Source organism: Anoplophora glabripennis, unplaced genomic scaffold (assembly GCF_000390285.2).
Source record: "Anoplophora glabripennis isolate ALB-LARVAE unplaced genomic scaffold, Agla_2.0 scaffold99, whole genome shotgun sequence".
In the NCBI taxonomy this organism is placed as follows: Eukaryota; Metazoa; Arthropoda; class Insecta; order Coleoptera; family Cerambycidae; genus Anoplophora; species Anoplophora glabripennis.
This window is the reverse complement of record NW_019417182.1, coordinates 760,665-774,945: the sequence shown is the minus strand read 5'-3', so window position 1 is coordinate 774,945 and position 14,281 is coordinate 760,665. Positions and strand designations below refer to the sequence as shown.

At 33.3% G+C, this 14,281-nt stretch overlaps 1 protein-coding gene across 6 annotated transcripts in view; it reads right to left on the bottom strand.

The window, feature by feature from the left end:
* The window catches only part of LOC108904553 (Ca(2+)/calmodulin-responsive adenylate cyclase), a 350,154-nt gene that overhangs the window by 104,806 nt on the left and 231,067 nt on the right, over positions 1-14,281 (bottom strand). For all 6 annotated transcript variants that reach the window (XM_018707158.2, XM_018707159.2, XM_018707162.2 and 3 more), the window contains exon 5: positions 9,279-9,390. In XM_018707158.2, the coding sequence (XP_018562674.1) occupies positions 9,279-9,390 (112 nt within the window). The remainder of the gene's footprint in view (positions 1-9,278; positions 9,391-14,281) is intronic.

Here is a 14,281-nt window from a genome sequence, read left to right as displayed (position 1 = left end):
AAAAACGTTGTGTATTTTCTTATAATAGTTGGTTGATGTTTAGTGAAATAAACAGTACGCACTTGACAGTTGTTCTCAGTACACAAGTTTTCTTTCACTAAACATCAACCAACTATTATAAGAAAATACAAAACGTTTTTGCAAAATAAAAAAAAGGGCTAAAAAACATAAAACATTCCATATCTCCGCAACCGTTACTTTGCGGACCCATGTTTATTGCGACTTTTCTGCTTATTTTGGTTCATACTATTACCTCCTTAAATATTTTACACTCTTTTTTTAACACTCTGTATTTCTTGGCCTAAATAATTGTTCCGTTTCAGTTGCAAAATACCAAATCATAGAAATACAGCTAATCATTTTGATTGGGTCTTTATAATCACACAGATCTCAACTGACATATAGGTGAGGATACAAAAAAAAAAAAAAAATTTAAATTATAAAAAGGAACAACAAATTGCACATCTAGCTATATGTATTTAAGAAACCGTTAGAATCATATGTTTAAAAAAAATCGATAAATAATAGCCATAAAGCTGTTGAATGGAAAAAAAGTAGTATTCCATATTACCACCATTTCCTCTATTATAGAAAAATATATTTTCTAACAATTCTAACATTCATATATTGGGGAGTACGTACGTAGTGCAACCAGAAATGCCTAATTTTGCTATTACTACTCGTACCAGCTTAGCTATTTCTATGGAATGCAAGCTATTTGTTGTTCAGCATCGTAATGTCTCAATTTGTTGTTTGTACCTGCCGTCGCAGTAATTTCGTTTGTTTTACAATTAAGGAACGTGTCTCCGCGACCATTATGGACCGGGAACATGACGCAAGTCGTCAGTATTCTCGGTCCATAAAATTCGATACATATATGTGTAACGTAACCAGAAGCTCTGCTAATATATTCCTTAGAGAAAGCGAACGGTGTTGTAATAATTGTGCCTCCTATATGGGCGAAGGAACAAATATGGGAATATGTTATATTTTACGACAGGCTTACAGATTTATGACAACAATTTGTGACAAATATAGGGAGGAATAATTACATTCTAATTGTTTTTAACTTAGCCAAGACCAAAAAAAAGAGTTTCTGTAAATTGGCGGTATTTTCTTCTCTTCAGATGAGATTCAAATATTCCATTAATATCTAACTAGGTCTGAGGTCACTCTGAGCAGCCCTCAACGCACCCCTTGATCAATAACAGCGCAGTATTTAAAATAGCTAATCAGAGCGCAGTATTCAAATTAGCGGGAATTTTGAATGAGAACTACTTGGATAGGCTGTCAAGTTAAAGATATCATGACACTGTTGACAGTGTCGTACCACTGAAAATGCTTATAACTCAGAAACAGTTGAAAATGTAAAAAATAATAACAAAATCTCTCACTATTGGTTATTTAGGATCTAGTGAAAAAGTTCCCAAGTCCATATGTCGACACATAAAAGCTAGTTTCTGCCTTATCTTGCAAATGACGAGGAAGTAAAGGTGTTCAGATTTAATCTCGAACACCTCTGTCAAAGTTTAGTACGTAGTACGATTTCTGTGATTATTTATACAGGGTGTTTACAAATATGTATCACGTATAAATATTTGTAAGTGTAATTCCTGTATAACCTCAAATAAATATATTTGTTACACTAAACTGTTGCACCGATATTGATTTTTTTTCTATGCGCTAAAGGACTATATTTTTTTAAGTTTTTAAGTGCGCTCACTTGTTCCATTTGGAAATGGAAGGCACAAAACAATAAAATATTATGGAAGGTCTTGTTACAAACTGGTTCATGGAACATTAAACAAACAAACAAACAAAAATAGGACCAATTTATTTTCAACACCTTTGATATTTTTACAGTATGTTGATACATTCTTGGAACAAAATGTCATTATTCCATATAATCTCCGCCCTTTTTAACTGCCGTACGCCACCGTGAAGCTAGGGCTCATATACCTGCACAGTATAAGTCAGGACTAGCACGTTTGAGCCACTGTTTAGCAGTCTTCACAAGGGAGTCAGCAAATGATGATCCCAGATCAGGGCTATAGGGTGGGTGTTTCAATGTTGTCCACCCAAGTTTTGTGATCTCGGTGGTGGTTTTCGAACAATAAAACATCGTGTTTTGCCGATTCCCTCGAACGTGACACATTTGAGCATGAGGATTTTTAAGGGTTGCCACATACGTGTCAGAATTGAGAGCGGTTCCGTGTGGCATGATGTCTACAAACAACACAGTAGCCATCGCTTTGCTTGCTGAAGGCGCAGTTTTGAATTTCTTCTGTTTCGGCGAGTTTGCACGGTGCCATTCCATCGATTGCCTATTCGTCTCCAGTTCAAAGTGATGCAGCCACTTCCTGTCATAATTCTTATAAGAAAGTCATCTCCAGAATTCTTGTACTGTTCCAAAAGATCGCTGCACTCGCTTCTCCTACTCCCATTTGGATTGAAAGTTCTTTCACAGTTATGCGTTTGTCAACCAAAATCAAATTGTGAATATGATGTATATTGTCAGGAGTCAGTGCAGTGTTCGGTCTGCCGCTACACGGGAGGTCACCACTATTGGCGTGTCAACTTTCACCAGATAATCTGCGTGCCCAACAACTGTACTGCGATCAACAGCGTCATTCCTATACACCTTCTTCAATCGCTTGTGAATGTTTGTCAGTGTCTCGGTTTCACATCATAGGGAGTCTGTACAATTGAGCCGTTGGATCTTTACGTTCATGTCATCAACATACATCGATATAAAAGGCAAATGTTCAATTATTGATCAACTAATGGTAGAAAAGGACAATCCTTCATGTGTTGTGCGACTGACAATAGTTCCGACAGATGTTTTTAATGATTCCTGATGAATGAGAAAGAAACAGGCATATTGTCGTTTGTTGTGAATGTAGACATAGGTATATTTCACTAGCACGGTTGCCTACGTTCTTTATTGTCACAGATGGATTTTCTATGAGTTATGTGGTAGTTTTAGTAAATCGAGGTTAAGTTTGTTTGGTTTTGGTGGATCTTAACCTATTGTTATAATACAAGAAATCACAAAACATGTTTTGATTACAAATGTGAATCCTCACTATTTCTTAAATGAACAGTAATTCATGAACACAATCACTGATTTGAACTCGTTTGAAATCTTAGTTCATACGATTATACTTGATGATGTGAGCGTAAAGATACAACGGTTCAACTGTAAAATTAAATTGCTGTAGACCAACATCAAGTGCAGCAACTATCTTGACGGAGCGCTACGACATGACACCGCGAGTTGCGAAAACAGGTTGAATTAAATGTTAATACAAGCGGGAAGAATGTTTCTATGACTTCTGTGAACAGTAAAAATGTAGAACAAAGTTCGATTTTTGAAAAAATGTTGTGCATTTCTTTTGGAGTGACCCTCGTAGTAATTAATAAATCTCAACCAGGTCATTCACCGTAATACAAACAGATACTTCTATAAAATTCTGTGATAAAAACATTTTTATGCATAACATAGCGATATTATAATTACACTAATTAGTTAATGGATGTCTATAGTGGTTTTAAAGTTTTAACGGCTTGTGCTGGTATTTAAAGTACGATAGTTTTTCGGGCTGTTATGTCGTGACCTGTGTACTTCGTCGCCGCCAGTTACGTACTTACATTGCACTTCCTCAGCCTTAGCTAGCAATCTAGCTAACGTGCCCCTGTTGTTTTCGGGTTAGGCTCTGTGGGAGCAAAACCTCTATCAGAACACCTAAATCGGCCCCGACCATTACAGCATTTATTGTATACGGGGCCGCGAATATCAAACTGAATCACCCGGTATATATCAATACATATTTTTATCTGTTGAGCTATGCTTAAAACAGTTAAAAATCTAAAAAAACCGTTCAATACTACATAGAACATGTACTCTTGTTTAGGTCGCCTAACTTTATCGGTTACTGAGTTATTTGCATTTAAAAGTTTCAATGTATTTTGTGGTGATTTTCTTTCAGGTGCTGATATTTCTATTTTTTTTTCTAAGTAGGCTTATGTCAAATTTTCATGTCAATAAATATTAGCGTATTTTCTGGACCTCATTATTTAAATTTTCTAAGTAGGCTTATGACAAATTTTCTTGTCAATAAATATTAGCGTATTTTCTGGACCTCATTATTTAAATTTTCTAAGTAGGCTTATGTCAAATTTTCATGTCAATAAATATTAGCGCGTATTTTCTGGACCTCATTATTTAAATTTATCACTCGCTGGCGTACTGGCAAGGCACATTTTGCCTTGCCAGTACGCCACAATAAAAAATCACCACAAAATACACTTTTATATGCAAATAACTCAGAAACGATAAAGTTAGGCGACCTAAACAAGAATACATTTTTTATGTAGAATTGAACGTTCTTTTAGATTTTTAACTTTATTAAGCATAGCTCAACAAATAAAAAAACGGCAAAATAAGCTTCAAATTCGTAATTCTCACACTAAAAAAACCCAATACTACTAATTTTCAGTCATGCTACCAAAATTTTCTCAATTATTTCAGAATAAAATTTAAACCTTGAATATCCTGTATTTCATAAATCAGCGACATTCGTATAAGGCATGAGGAGCTCAAACATAATATTTTGATGTCTAGTATCTCCAACTTAGTGTTGAGTATGTATTTTATATAATGTCTATGTGATTTTCCTTTAATCTACTCCATTTTTAAAGAAGGGTCGGAAAAACCGATTTTAGCAAATAGGGAGCAAGGAATTTGAACTCGGTTTTGGATTGTCATACGATAAAAAAATTTAGAACACTGATTTTTTATAGATTTTTATATATACAATCTTTTTTAGCCAAAAAAGCAGAGATTATAAAAGTATCGAAAATCTAGATAAAAATATCTTCAAATATGTAATAGCAAAAATTAAAAGAACAGAGAACCTCTATCGCAAAATTATAAACATAGTGTTTTTTAATTTCCAAATTCCAGAAGGAGATGAAGTTTGTAATATATTCAAGGACAACATTTTTTCTTCTGTTTTGAATACTACAATTTATTTTATTAATTTTATATATTTTAATTTCCTACTACTATCTTCTGAAATACCCCGTATTTTCCCTTTTCGAGAAATAGATACATATATTTTCTTTTCAAACAAACAAAGTCTCTTATATTTCATTTTTATATTAATCCTTCCGCTATATATTTTATATTAAAATGTATCTTAAAAACTTTCCGCGTTACCCTTTGAGAAAAAAGCAACCCCCACGGGACCATTAAACTCTTCTGCCCCATGTTCGTGAACATTTAAATGTAAACTTTATTCAAGCATAAATAATCAGTTATCCTCGATGAGATACATCATCCGAATGTAAGCGTATTATTAATACCTTCGTAAGTACTTATTTACCCCCGGATAAATATTCCACTTTCCAAATTAACTCCGTTCCGATAATCCCGAACGTTTAGGCGGATCGCAGGGGATGAATCTCCGAAGGGAAAGTTTGAAAATTAATGGGGGCTTATACGTCTTACGAATTAACAACTGTCTCCTTCATTGAAATGTAAATTCAATAACGTTTAACGACGAGTTTTGGCAGCTTCTACTTCGACATTTTACGGGGGGAGGTTCCAGCGACCCGGAAGGGGAAGGGGATATGAAGTTGTATTTGAAACTAGATGAAAAGTCGTGCAATTTGGGGTGATACGGTGCAAAATGATATTTTCGCTGCACTTTTCAGAGTTGAACGAGACGAGTATATATTGTTATGAGTAGAAATATTTATGTGTAAGTGATTTGTTTGTGTAATTAATATAATTATGATCCTGTTGTGTATATATGTCTGTTGTAATTTATGTTGTCAATTATACCCTGGCTAGCTTTCGACCCTTCTCAGTAGTGAGTTCAAGTGAGGTTAAAACTCTGCAGAAAACCAAACACACCACACTTAACAAAACATATTAATCAGAAATTAATTAATTTATTAGTTTATTATTTTTTTATATAACAATCAAATATAACTGTGAAATGTCAGGCACAATTTCAAGAATATTTGGAATTATCTTATAGCACTTTTGTGACACTTTGAGAATTTTTCATATAGTGGTATTCAAATCGTTTGTTATAGTGTACTGTTGATTGCCTATACATAAAGCGATATAATTTGATCTTAAAATTTCTTTCTCAATGTGTTACTATGCTTACTTTAATACTTAATATCTATCAAAATTTTAATATGGCCGAAATTTTTTAATATTATTCGTATAGTGTAGTTAAATTTATTTAATATTTATCAGGGATGAAGAATTTGTTTTTATATCAAATTTATTTTCCTATAGGTTTTGCTAGCTTTATCTTATATGATTTTGTAATTCTTTGTGCACAAAGTTACCTCTACGTATATCTTGTCAATTTTTATTGTCGAACTGCTTGCCTTCTTATATTCGGCCTGGATATCATCCTGGAATCCTCATCTTCCTGCAGTTAATGGATAGCTGGAAACTGCTGCTTACTTTATGCGTCTGGAACCTCGTTCCTGGAATCCTCGTTTTCTTGATACTGCTGGATAACTGGAACCTGCTGCTTACTTTATTCGTCTGAAATCTCGTACTGGAATCCTCGCTATCTTGAGTTTTCTGGATAGCCGGAACCTGCTGCTTACTTTATTCGTCTGGAATCTCGTTCTGTAATCCTCGTTTTCTTGAGATTTCTGGATAGCCGGAGCCTGCTGCTTACTTTTATGTGTCTGGAATCTCGTCCTGGATTCTTATTGGAGTCCTTTTTAAGAGACCGGACTTTTGAATCCTTTTTTTGGCTCAACTTTAAATTTTTTTTATACTGGTTGACTAACTTTAATTATCTTACTATTTTCCACTATAATTATTTCTATTTATATGGGTTTTTCCCACTTTACTTCTTTTCAACATCTGTCTCTGACCAATTCTTTCGTAACTAGTCAATAATCTTCCAAATTTTTATTTTTTTTATATCACTTGCTGTTACTAATTAATTTTGATTATGTTTTTCCAATAATACCTTTGGTATGTACGATATTTGACCAAAATGATAATGTTTTTTATACTTAAACCTTTTTCCCTTTACCATGTCTTATTCAAGAAAAATTTTAATTTAAACTTATAAATTGCTATCAATAATTTTATTTGATCTCAATATATTTGATATAAATAAGTGCGTTCCTTAAAAAGGGTGATAAAGGGTGCGAAAATGAGCAACTTTTATAGAGCAACTGATGGTCTAAAGCAAGTTGAAACAAATTTAAAGCCGTCCCTGGTGTGGCGTCCAGCTGTACCTTTGATTTCGAAGCTGCCGCGCGCCGCAGTGAAAAAGGGCTGATGGCGGTTCTAACGGTTTAAATTTTGTATCCGAAAATATTGAAATTTATTCAAATCTCGTTTAAAAGTAAGACAAAAATTAAATGAATAAACGAATTACTTACCAATAGACGATATGCTCTACAAAAATTGTTCAGTTGTTTCCATTTGCTAATAAACATGTTTCCAAACGACGGTCAAAAATCTGTCACCAAAAACTTCACATCGCGCATTCACTGAAAACCGTTGCTGGAACCGAGATTTCTGTACAACGTGATGATTTTAACAAACAACTAAAGGACACGACATACTGTCCTACCATCAATTTGTTTGATTGTAGACGTCACGTGGACCGTCAGCTAATTAGAGAGGCGCTTCACGCATGTATCGAGTCCGACGCAATTTGGCTGTGCACGTGCACAAGATGCACAGAGTCGATTTACATTTATGGTTAATTTTCTCAATTTTCTTGAAAACAGATGCATTTAGTTTAGACCATCAGTGGCTATCATCCTTTTCAAAGAACGCACTTATTTCAGAAACACCCTGTATATAAAAAAATTATTTTAGACGAGGTTATCGTTGTAGAAGTGATGCAAACGTGAATCGTGGATGAGGACTATGGCCTGTACTAAAGGTAGTTTATACGAACTTGTAATCTTTAAAACACCCTGAGTTATAATGACAACCTAAAAGGTTGTATATTATCTTGACTTTTTCTCTAAATATAAGGTTTTTTGTTACTACAATTGATATTTCGAGGTAGTACTTTTCATTAAGTCTATACGAATACTATTTTTAGGTAAAAAGTTTATAATTTCTCTAGCAAAGAAGAATATAAAGACTTATTAGTAATAATTATGAACAGGGTTTGTTAATAAGACTACTTATAATTTGCTGCTGGTAGTTAAAGTTACTTAACAACAAATATCTACACAAAACTAGGAAATTTTACCTCAGAATATAGTTATTCCTAGAAGTGGCCTTAGACGCAATAAGAACCGAAATGAATATAAGGGCGGGCTTAGGGGTTCTAATAGCAGGTACGCCCCTCACAAAAGCTAGCCCGAGAACAACAAAAATAAGTCAAAGATTCCTAGCTAAGGTTAAAGAAATGAATGTTAATATTATTATAAAAATTCTTAATAAAAAAAAAATAAAAAAAAACTGTTCTTTAAGATATAAATAATAAATATCTAAATAAGAAAAACATACTTAATGTAGACACTAAAAGAATGGATATAAATTAAATATTTATTTGCCCGGAAACGACACGTCTTACGTTCAAGACAGTTCTAAAATGTGGATAAACTTAAATATTTTATTTTTTTAATATTATAAATGATAAAATAAATTACTTGTAGCATTTTTTTTTTCAAAACAGTATTTTTATCGAGTTTATAGTTTTTATTTAATCACAGGTATGGAAATTATAACTATTAAAAAGGGTACATAGTTCTAATAAATTCAACATTTTGTACATGTTAATAAAGATTAAAAGAGAATGAAAGTAAACAGACTATTTCATAGAAATTCTCTAGGTTTTAACATTAGGTCCAACATTTCACAAAGTAAACAAACAGAAGACACCTAATATTTTATATAAAACAAGATTACTTTACTTTTGTATGTGACACGAGGATTCACTACTATCGTTGTTAAATGATATATTAAGCTTAAAAAATTGGTACTAACTCAATTCTAGTGTTTTTGGTGACAGTTCTGACAATAAGTGTTGTTAGATTTGTGTCATCTTCTACAAACATACGTGCACATTAAAGTTGTCGCGACTGGTGCTCGTCTATAACGATACATCCTGTATATATCAAGCCTTAACGGAGGTGAATGAGGCTTTGGTTTTTCTCGTGAGATATTTACAATATGAGACATTTTTTAGTTCAGGTGCAAGTACCTCCAATTCGTCCAATGACTTCTGACTATTTACAATTAAACTATTAACTGTACTTACATTTGCTAGTTGGTCGAATCGCCCAAACAGTTCGTTTAGCAGTCTGACCAATTCCTGAGCGGTGCACTGTGATGCCAGCACAGTGAAACCCACTATGTCGGCGAAGAGGATGCTGAAACAAAGAGACGGAATGAGCTACGGACAAGTTGTAGTTTTGGAATGGAACCAAAAAAATGTTTCATCTCCAGATTTCAAAACTAGAATTTTCAAGCTTCAAGATGCTTTTTTTATTCTCGATACGACCATTATTCATGAAGTCACAGCATTTCAAATATCACTAAAGAGTTTACATAATTACATAACTTCTTTAATGTTTTTTATTGTTTGCAAGATTTTTTATGTTATTTCTAGATAAAACATTGCAAAATACCCATTTTTGTATGCTAGGCTGACTACACTCTTCTTAGATTATAAGCCTGCAACGATGCTCTAAGGAAACTTCATTTAAAATTTCACAATTCCAGAGCAGTTTTACGAGAAAAGCTAGCCTTGTTTCATTGGCTGTTGCTCTCACTCGAGAAAGAACGAATGGACTTTTACGACTGTCGAGATATTTACTTCGGAGATACTTTTTTTATTGTAAGTACATATAAATATTCAACCGGATGGTTTATATTTTATATTTTATTCAACAGATCTCTGTGGGAAATTTATGGTTTGGGGAAATGTGTTATCCAGAAGTGTGTATTGATCCTCTGTTAAAGTGCTATTCGAAATCAGCTTTAACTTGATAAACTGTTCCCTATTACTTTTGTAGTAGTTGTATTTTGTATTATTTGTATTATATATAGAATGTACAATGGTAAACAAATAGAATTATATATTGTTAACAGTTCTCTAATAGTGTAGTTGTAAAACCTTGTACTTTGCATTGTAATCCCACGTTATTCAACCCTATGGATGCAGTGAAATATGTGACTGAAATTTTATATGTACCCGATACACAAAAGTATGGACGTTTTATTTTCAAAGCCATCTATTACAATTACAACAATAAATCGTTTTATATTTTCAAGTCATTTTTTTAAATCCAACTAAAAATGTCTGCATGAACAAAAAGAAAGTCATACCACCTGTCATACTTGATTTAAAATAAAAAAATTTCCTTTAGCATGATACAACTTGTTCTAAGATTGATTAACCTTTTACATTAATTCCGAACCGACCTATTTTTTGGTGACCCAATTCAAATTTTGAGCACTGTGTTATGCGCGAAAATAGCTTTTACATGTAAGTAAAGTATAAGTGTCAATTTAGACCAGTTGAGAAGTTTGAAACGTTTACTATCGATTTTAGTACTTGGAAGTTAAATTTGTTTCCAAGGCTCTAATATTACAGAGTTAAAAGTACAAACTGCAGTTCATGCAAAGTAGTAAAATAGTACTTTGAAACCATATTATAGAATTTTATGCACCCTTCTAAAAATCGTATGTTAAAGTACATTTTGACTATTGTGTTACATTTTGGGGTTTCATTTATTGTTAAAACATTAATCAAAACTCAAAAAAATAATATCATTTAACTGAATACGTAGATATGTAGATACGTAGACACACATGATTCATCTTTGCATAAGCCATAGACGGGGAATAAAATTTTTAAAACTTGTCCGTATGTTTTATTATATTCAGCTTTAAAAATATATTAACAAAGGCAATGCGTCGTATGCCGTAAGGAAAAGACAAGCTATCATTCCCCCAAAATAGAAACATTTTTTATGTTAAAAATATACTTGATATACACGGCTGGCAACGGTACATGGTCCATCTGCCCTTACATGAGGGCGACAAGTAAAGAAATCCGTGCGATAATTCTTAAGATGCAAGCGTATCAAGCGGCGAAAGCGGTAAGCTCCTAGACAATGTAATTTTGACATTGCCGTTCGTGTTTACGGATTAATTTGAACAACATTCGTTTTATTTCCCATTATTATTAGTAATTTTGTTATTAAACTGCGGTTATTTGACTTTTTTGATATTTTATAGGTTTCAAATATCTCATAAATAAATTTTAATGCAAGTATTTATGTCTATCTTGTTTGTTTCTAGCATTACAATTTAATGTGCATTTTTTGAGGTTATAACTATAAAGTTATCCGTTGTGGAATACCAACATTTCTTATTTAAGTGCCAACGAAAACTCTTGTTGTATATCAGAAAGAGAGGCAGTTTTTAACGCTGGTCATGTGGTACTATGTGGGAAAATTGGGCAAAGTGATTTAAATTTAGAAATTTATTCATTGTGTTTGCAAATTAGTGCCCTTACTTACTAACAACCCTCATGATATTCAGGGAGTATTATCTATCGGCAATAATATTTTGAAAATTTCTTCAATTTGATGAAAACTTAATTATGGATTTTTCTTGGACCATGAAGAACAACCATGAACTGAACAATAATAGTTCCACAATTTCTTCTTTTTATCCATAACCCTAGATAATGTCCATAACTGCTGAAGTTTTGAAAACGAAATGTCACACACAAGAAATATTTACCTTGTTTCACTAGTATCACTTGTCACCGCCAGAGGGCGAGCTCTTAGCTGCATTCACGCACAGTGAAGACGTTTCATAATCTGAATAGTCACTTCTAACCGAACGCATCCTATTGACTATTCAGATTATGAAATGTCTTCAATATAGTACTCCTTGTCCATCGTATGGATTTCCATGGCTTACTCTGTCACTCTCACGTAAGGGCAAATGGACTATGTGGATTTTCCAGCCGTGTATACTTTCTCGCAAACNTAAGGGATACGTGGAGTTTCCCCCACGTCAAATTTAGGGAAACTGGCGCCCGAGAATAAAACCGACTATATAAGTTATTAAATAACATTACCGTTTAGAGTCCAGTCCGAGGAATAGAAGACCGTTCCGAAAAATTAAATTACAGGGGGTGGACACACCATAGTTAAAAGTAATAAAAATTTACACCGAACGATCCATAGAGAGAGAACCGAAGAAAAGTGCGTCACACAGCTTTAAAAATATATTAATGCAAAGGCAATGCGTCGTATGCCATAAGGGAAAGACATGCTATCATTCCCCAAAAATAGAAACATTTTTTATGTTAAAAATATACTTGATATATACGGCTGGCAACGGTACATGGTCCATCTGCCTTTACATGAGGGCGACAAGGTAAAGTAAAGAAATCCGTGCGATTGATAAGGATGGCTATCCGCGATAATTTTTAAGATGCAAGCGCATCAAGCGGCGAAAGCGGTAAGCTCCTAGACAATGTAATTTTGACATTGCCGTTCGTGTTTACGGATTAATTTGAACAACATTCGTTTTATTTCCTATTATTATTAGTAATTTTGTTATTAAACTGCGGTTATTTGACTTTTTTGATATTTTATAGGTTTCAAATATCTCATAAATAAATTTTAATGCAAGTATTTATGTCTATCTTGTTTGTTTCTAGCATTACAATTTAATGTGCATTTTTTGAGGTTATAACTATGAAGTTATCCGTTGTGGAATACCAACATTTCCTATTTAAGTGCCAACGAAAACTCTCGTTATATATCAGAAGGAGAGGCAGTTTTTAACGCTGGTCATGTAGTACTATGTGGGAAAATTGGGCAAAGTGATTTAAATTTAGAAATTTATTCATTGTGTTTGCAAATTAGTGCCCTTACTTACTAACAACCCTCATGATATTCAGGGAGTATTATCTATCGGCAATAATATTTTGAAAATTTCTTCAATTTGATGAAAACTTAATTATGGATTTTTCTTGGACCATGAAGAACAACCATGAACTGAACAATAATAGTTCCACAATTTCTTCTTTTTATCCATAACCCTAGATAATGTCCATAACTGCTGAAGTTTTGAAAACGAAATGTCACACACAAGAAATATTTACCTTGTTTCACTAGTATCACTTGTCACCGCCAGAGGGCGAGCTCTTAGCTGCATTCACGCACAGTGAAGACGTTTCATAATCTGAATAGTCACTTCTAACCGAACGCATCCTATTGACTATTCAGATTATGAAATGTCTTCAATATAGTACTCCTTGTCCATCGTATGGATTTCCATGGCTTACTCTGTCACTCTCACGTAAGGGCAAATGGACTATGTGGATTTTCCAGCCGTGTATACTTTCTCGCAAACGCTGGTCGTCAAAAACAGTACATTTATTCCTAGCCACGCTGTTTGGTCTATAACTGTAATATGTTTAACATTTGCTAACAATCAATATAAAAAATATAGGTATCACATGTCACAAAATGCAAAATCTTACGAAGTCGTATGGGGATGGTATTTCCATAATCTGTTTGCCACAACATGTTTTCAGTATAAAAGTGTGATTATAACATGTAATTCTGGCTGATCAAAAAATATGTGAAATATTTATTTCTTTTTTTTGTTAAAAATTATAAGTACATGTAAAAAACGTTATGTTCTAGAAAATGTGTAAAAATAAAAGATACTGAAAAATGAAAGTACGTATTATTAACAGAGATCGGAAATGTTAGGGCGGTTGCAATGTGGTACAGGGTTGGCTGTAGGCCAACAAAAAGTGATACAACCGTTGCATTCTTATAACTGCACTCTTTATATTATAAGAATATATATGTAAGTATTTGCATAATAGTATGACAAGGGACAGTGTCTATTTTTCTACATTAAACAATTCAAATGGAACTTACCATAAAAAGCATGTAATTAAGTACGAGCAAAAGTTATCAAATTACCATCACAAAGACGAAAATGACCGTTCAACTTTTACCGAGGTTAAAGGCGCATCTACTTTTTAGTCGTAGTTTTTAAGGCGATGTTTCGCATTGTATTAGCTATGTCCTGTCCAAATTTAGTTCGTGCAACTCTCTTGGTTTCGACAATGCAATCTATCAGTGGCGGCTCGTGACTTTTTGAGATGGGTGGGCAAAATATTTTTTCTTTCATGTAACTTAATATCATATATTAATTGCAATCTACGTTAGTCTATTTACTTTTGAAAGTGTAAAAAACTTAAGAATTATGTAGATA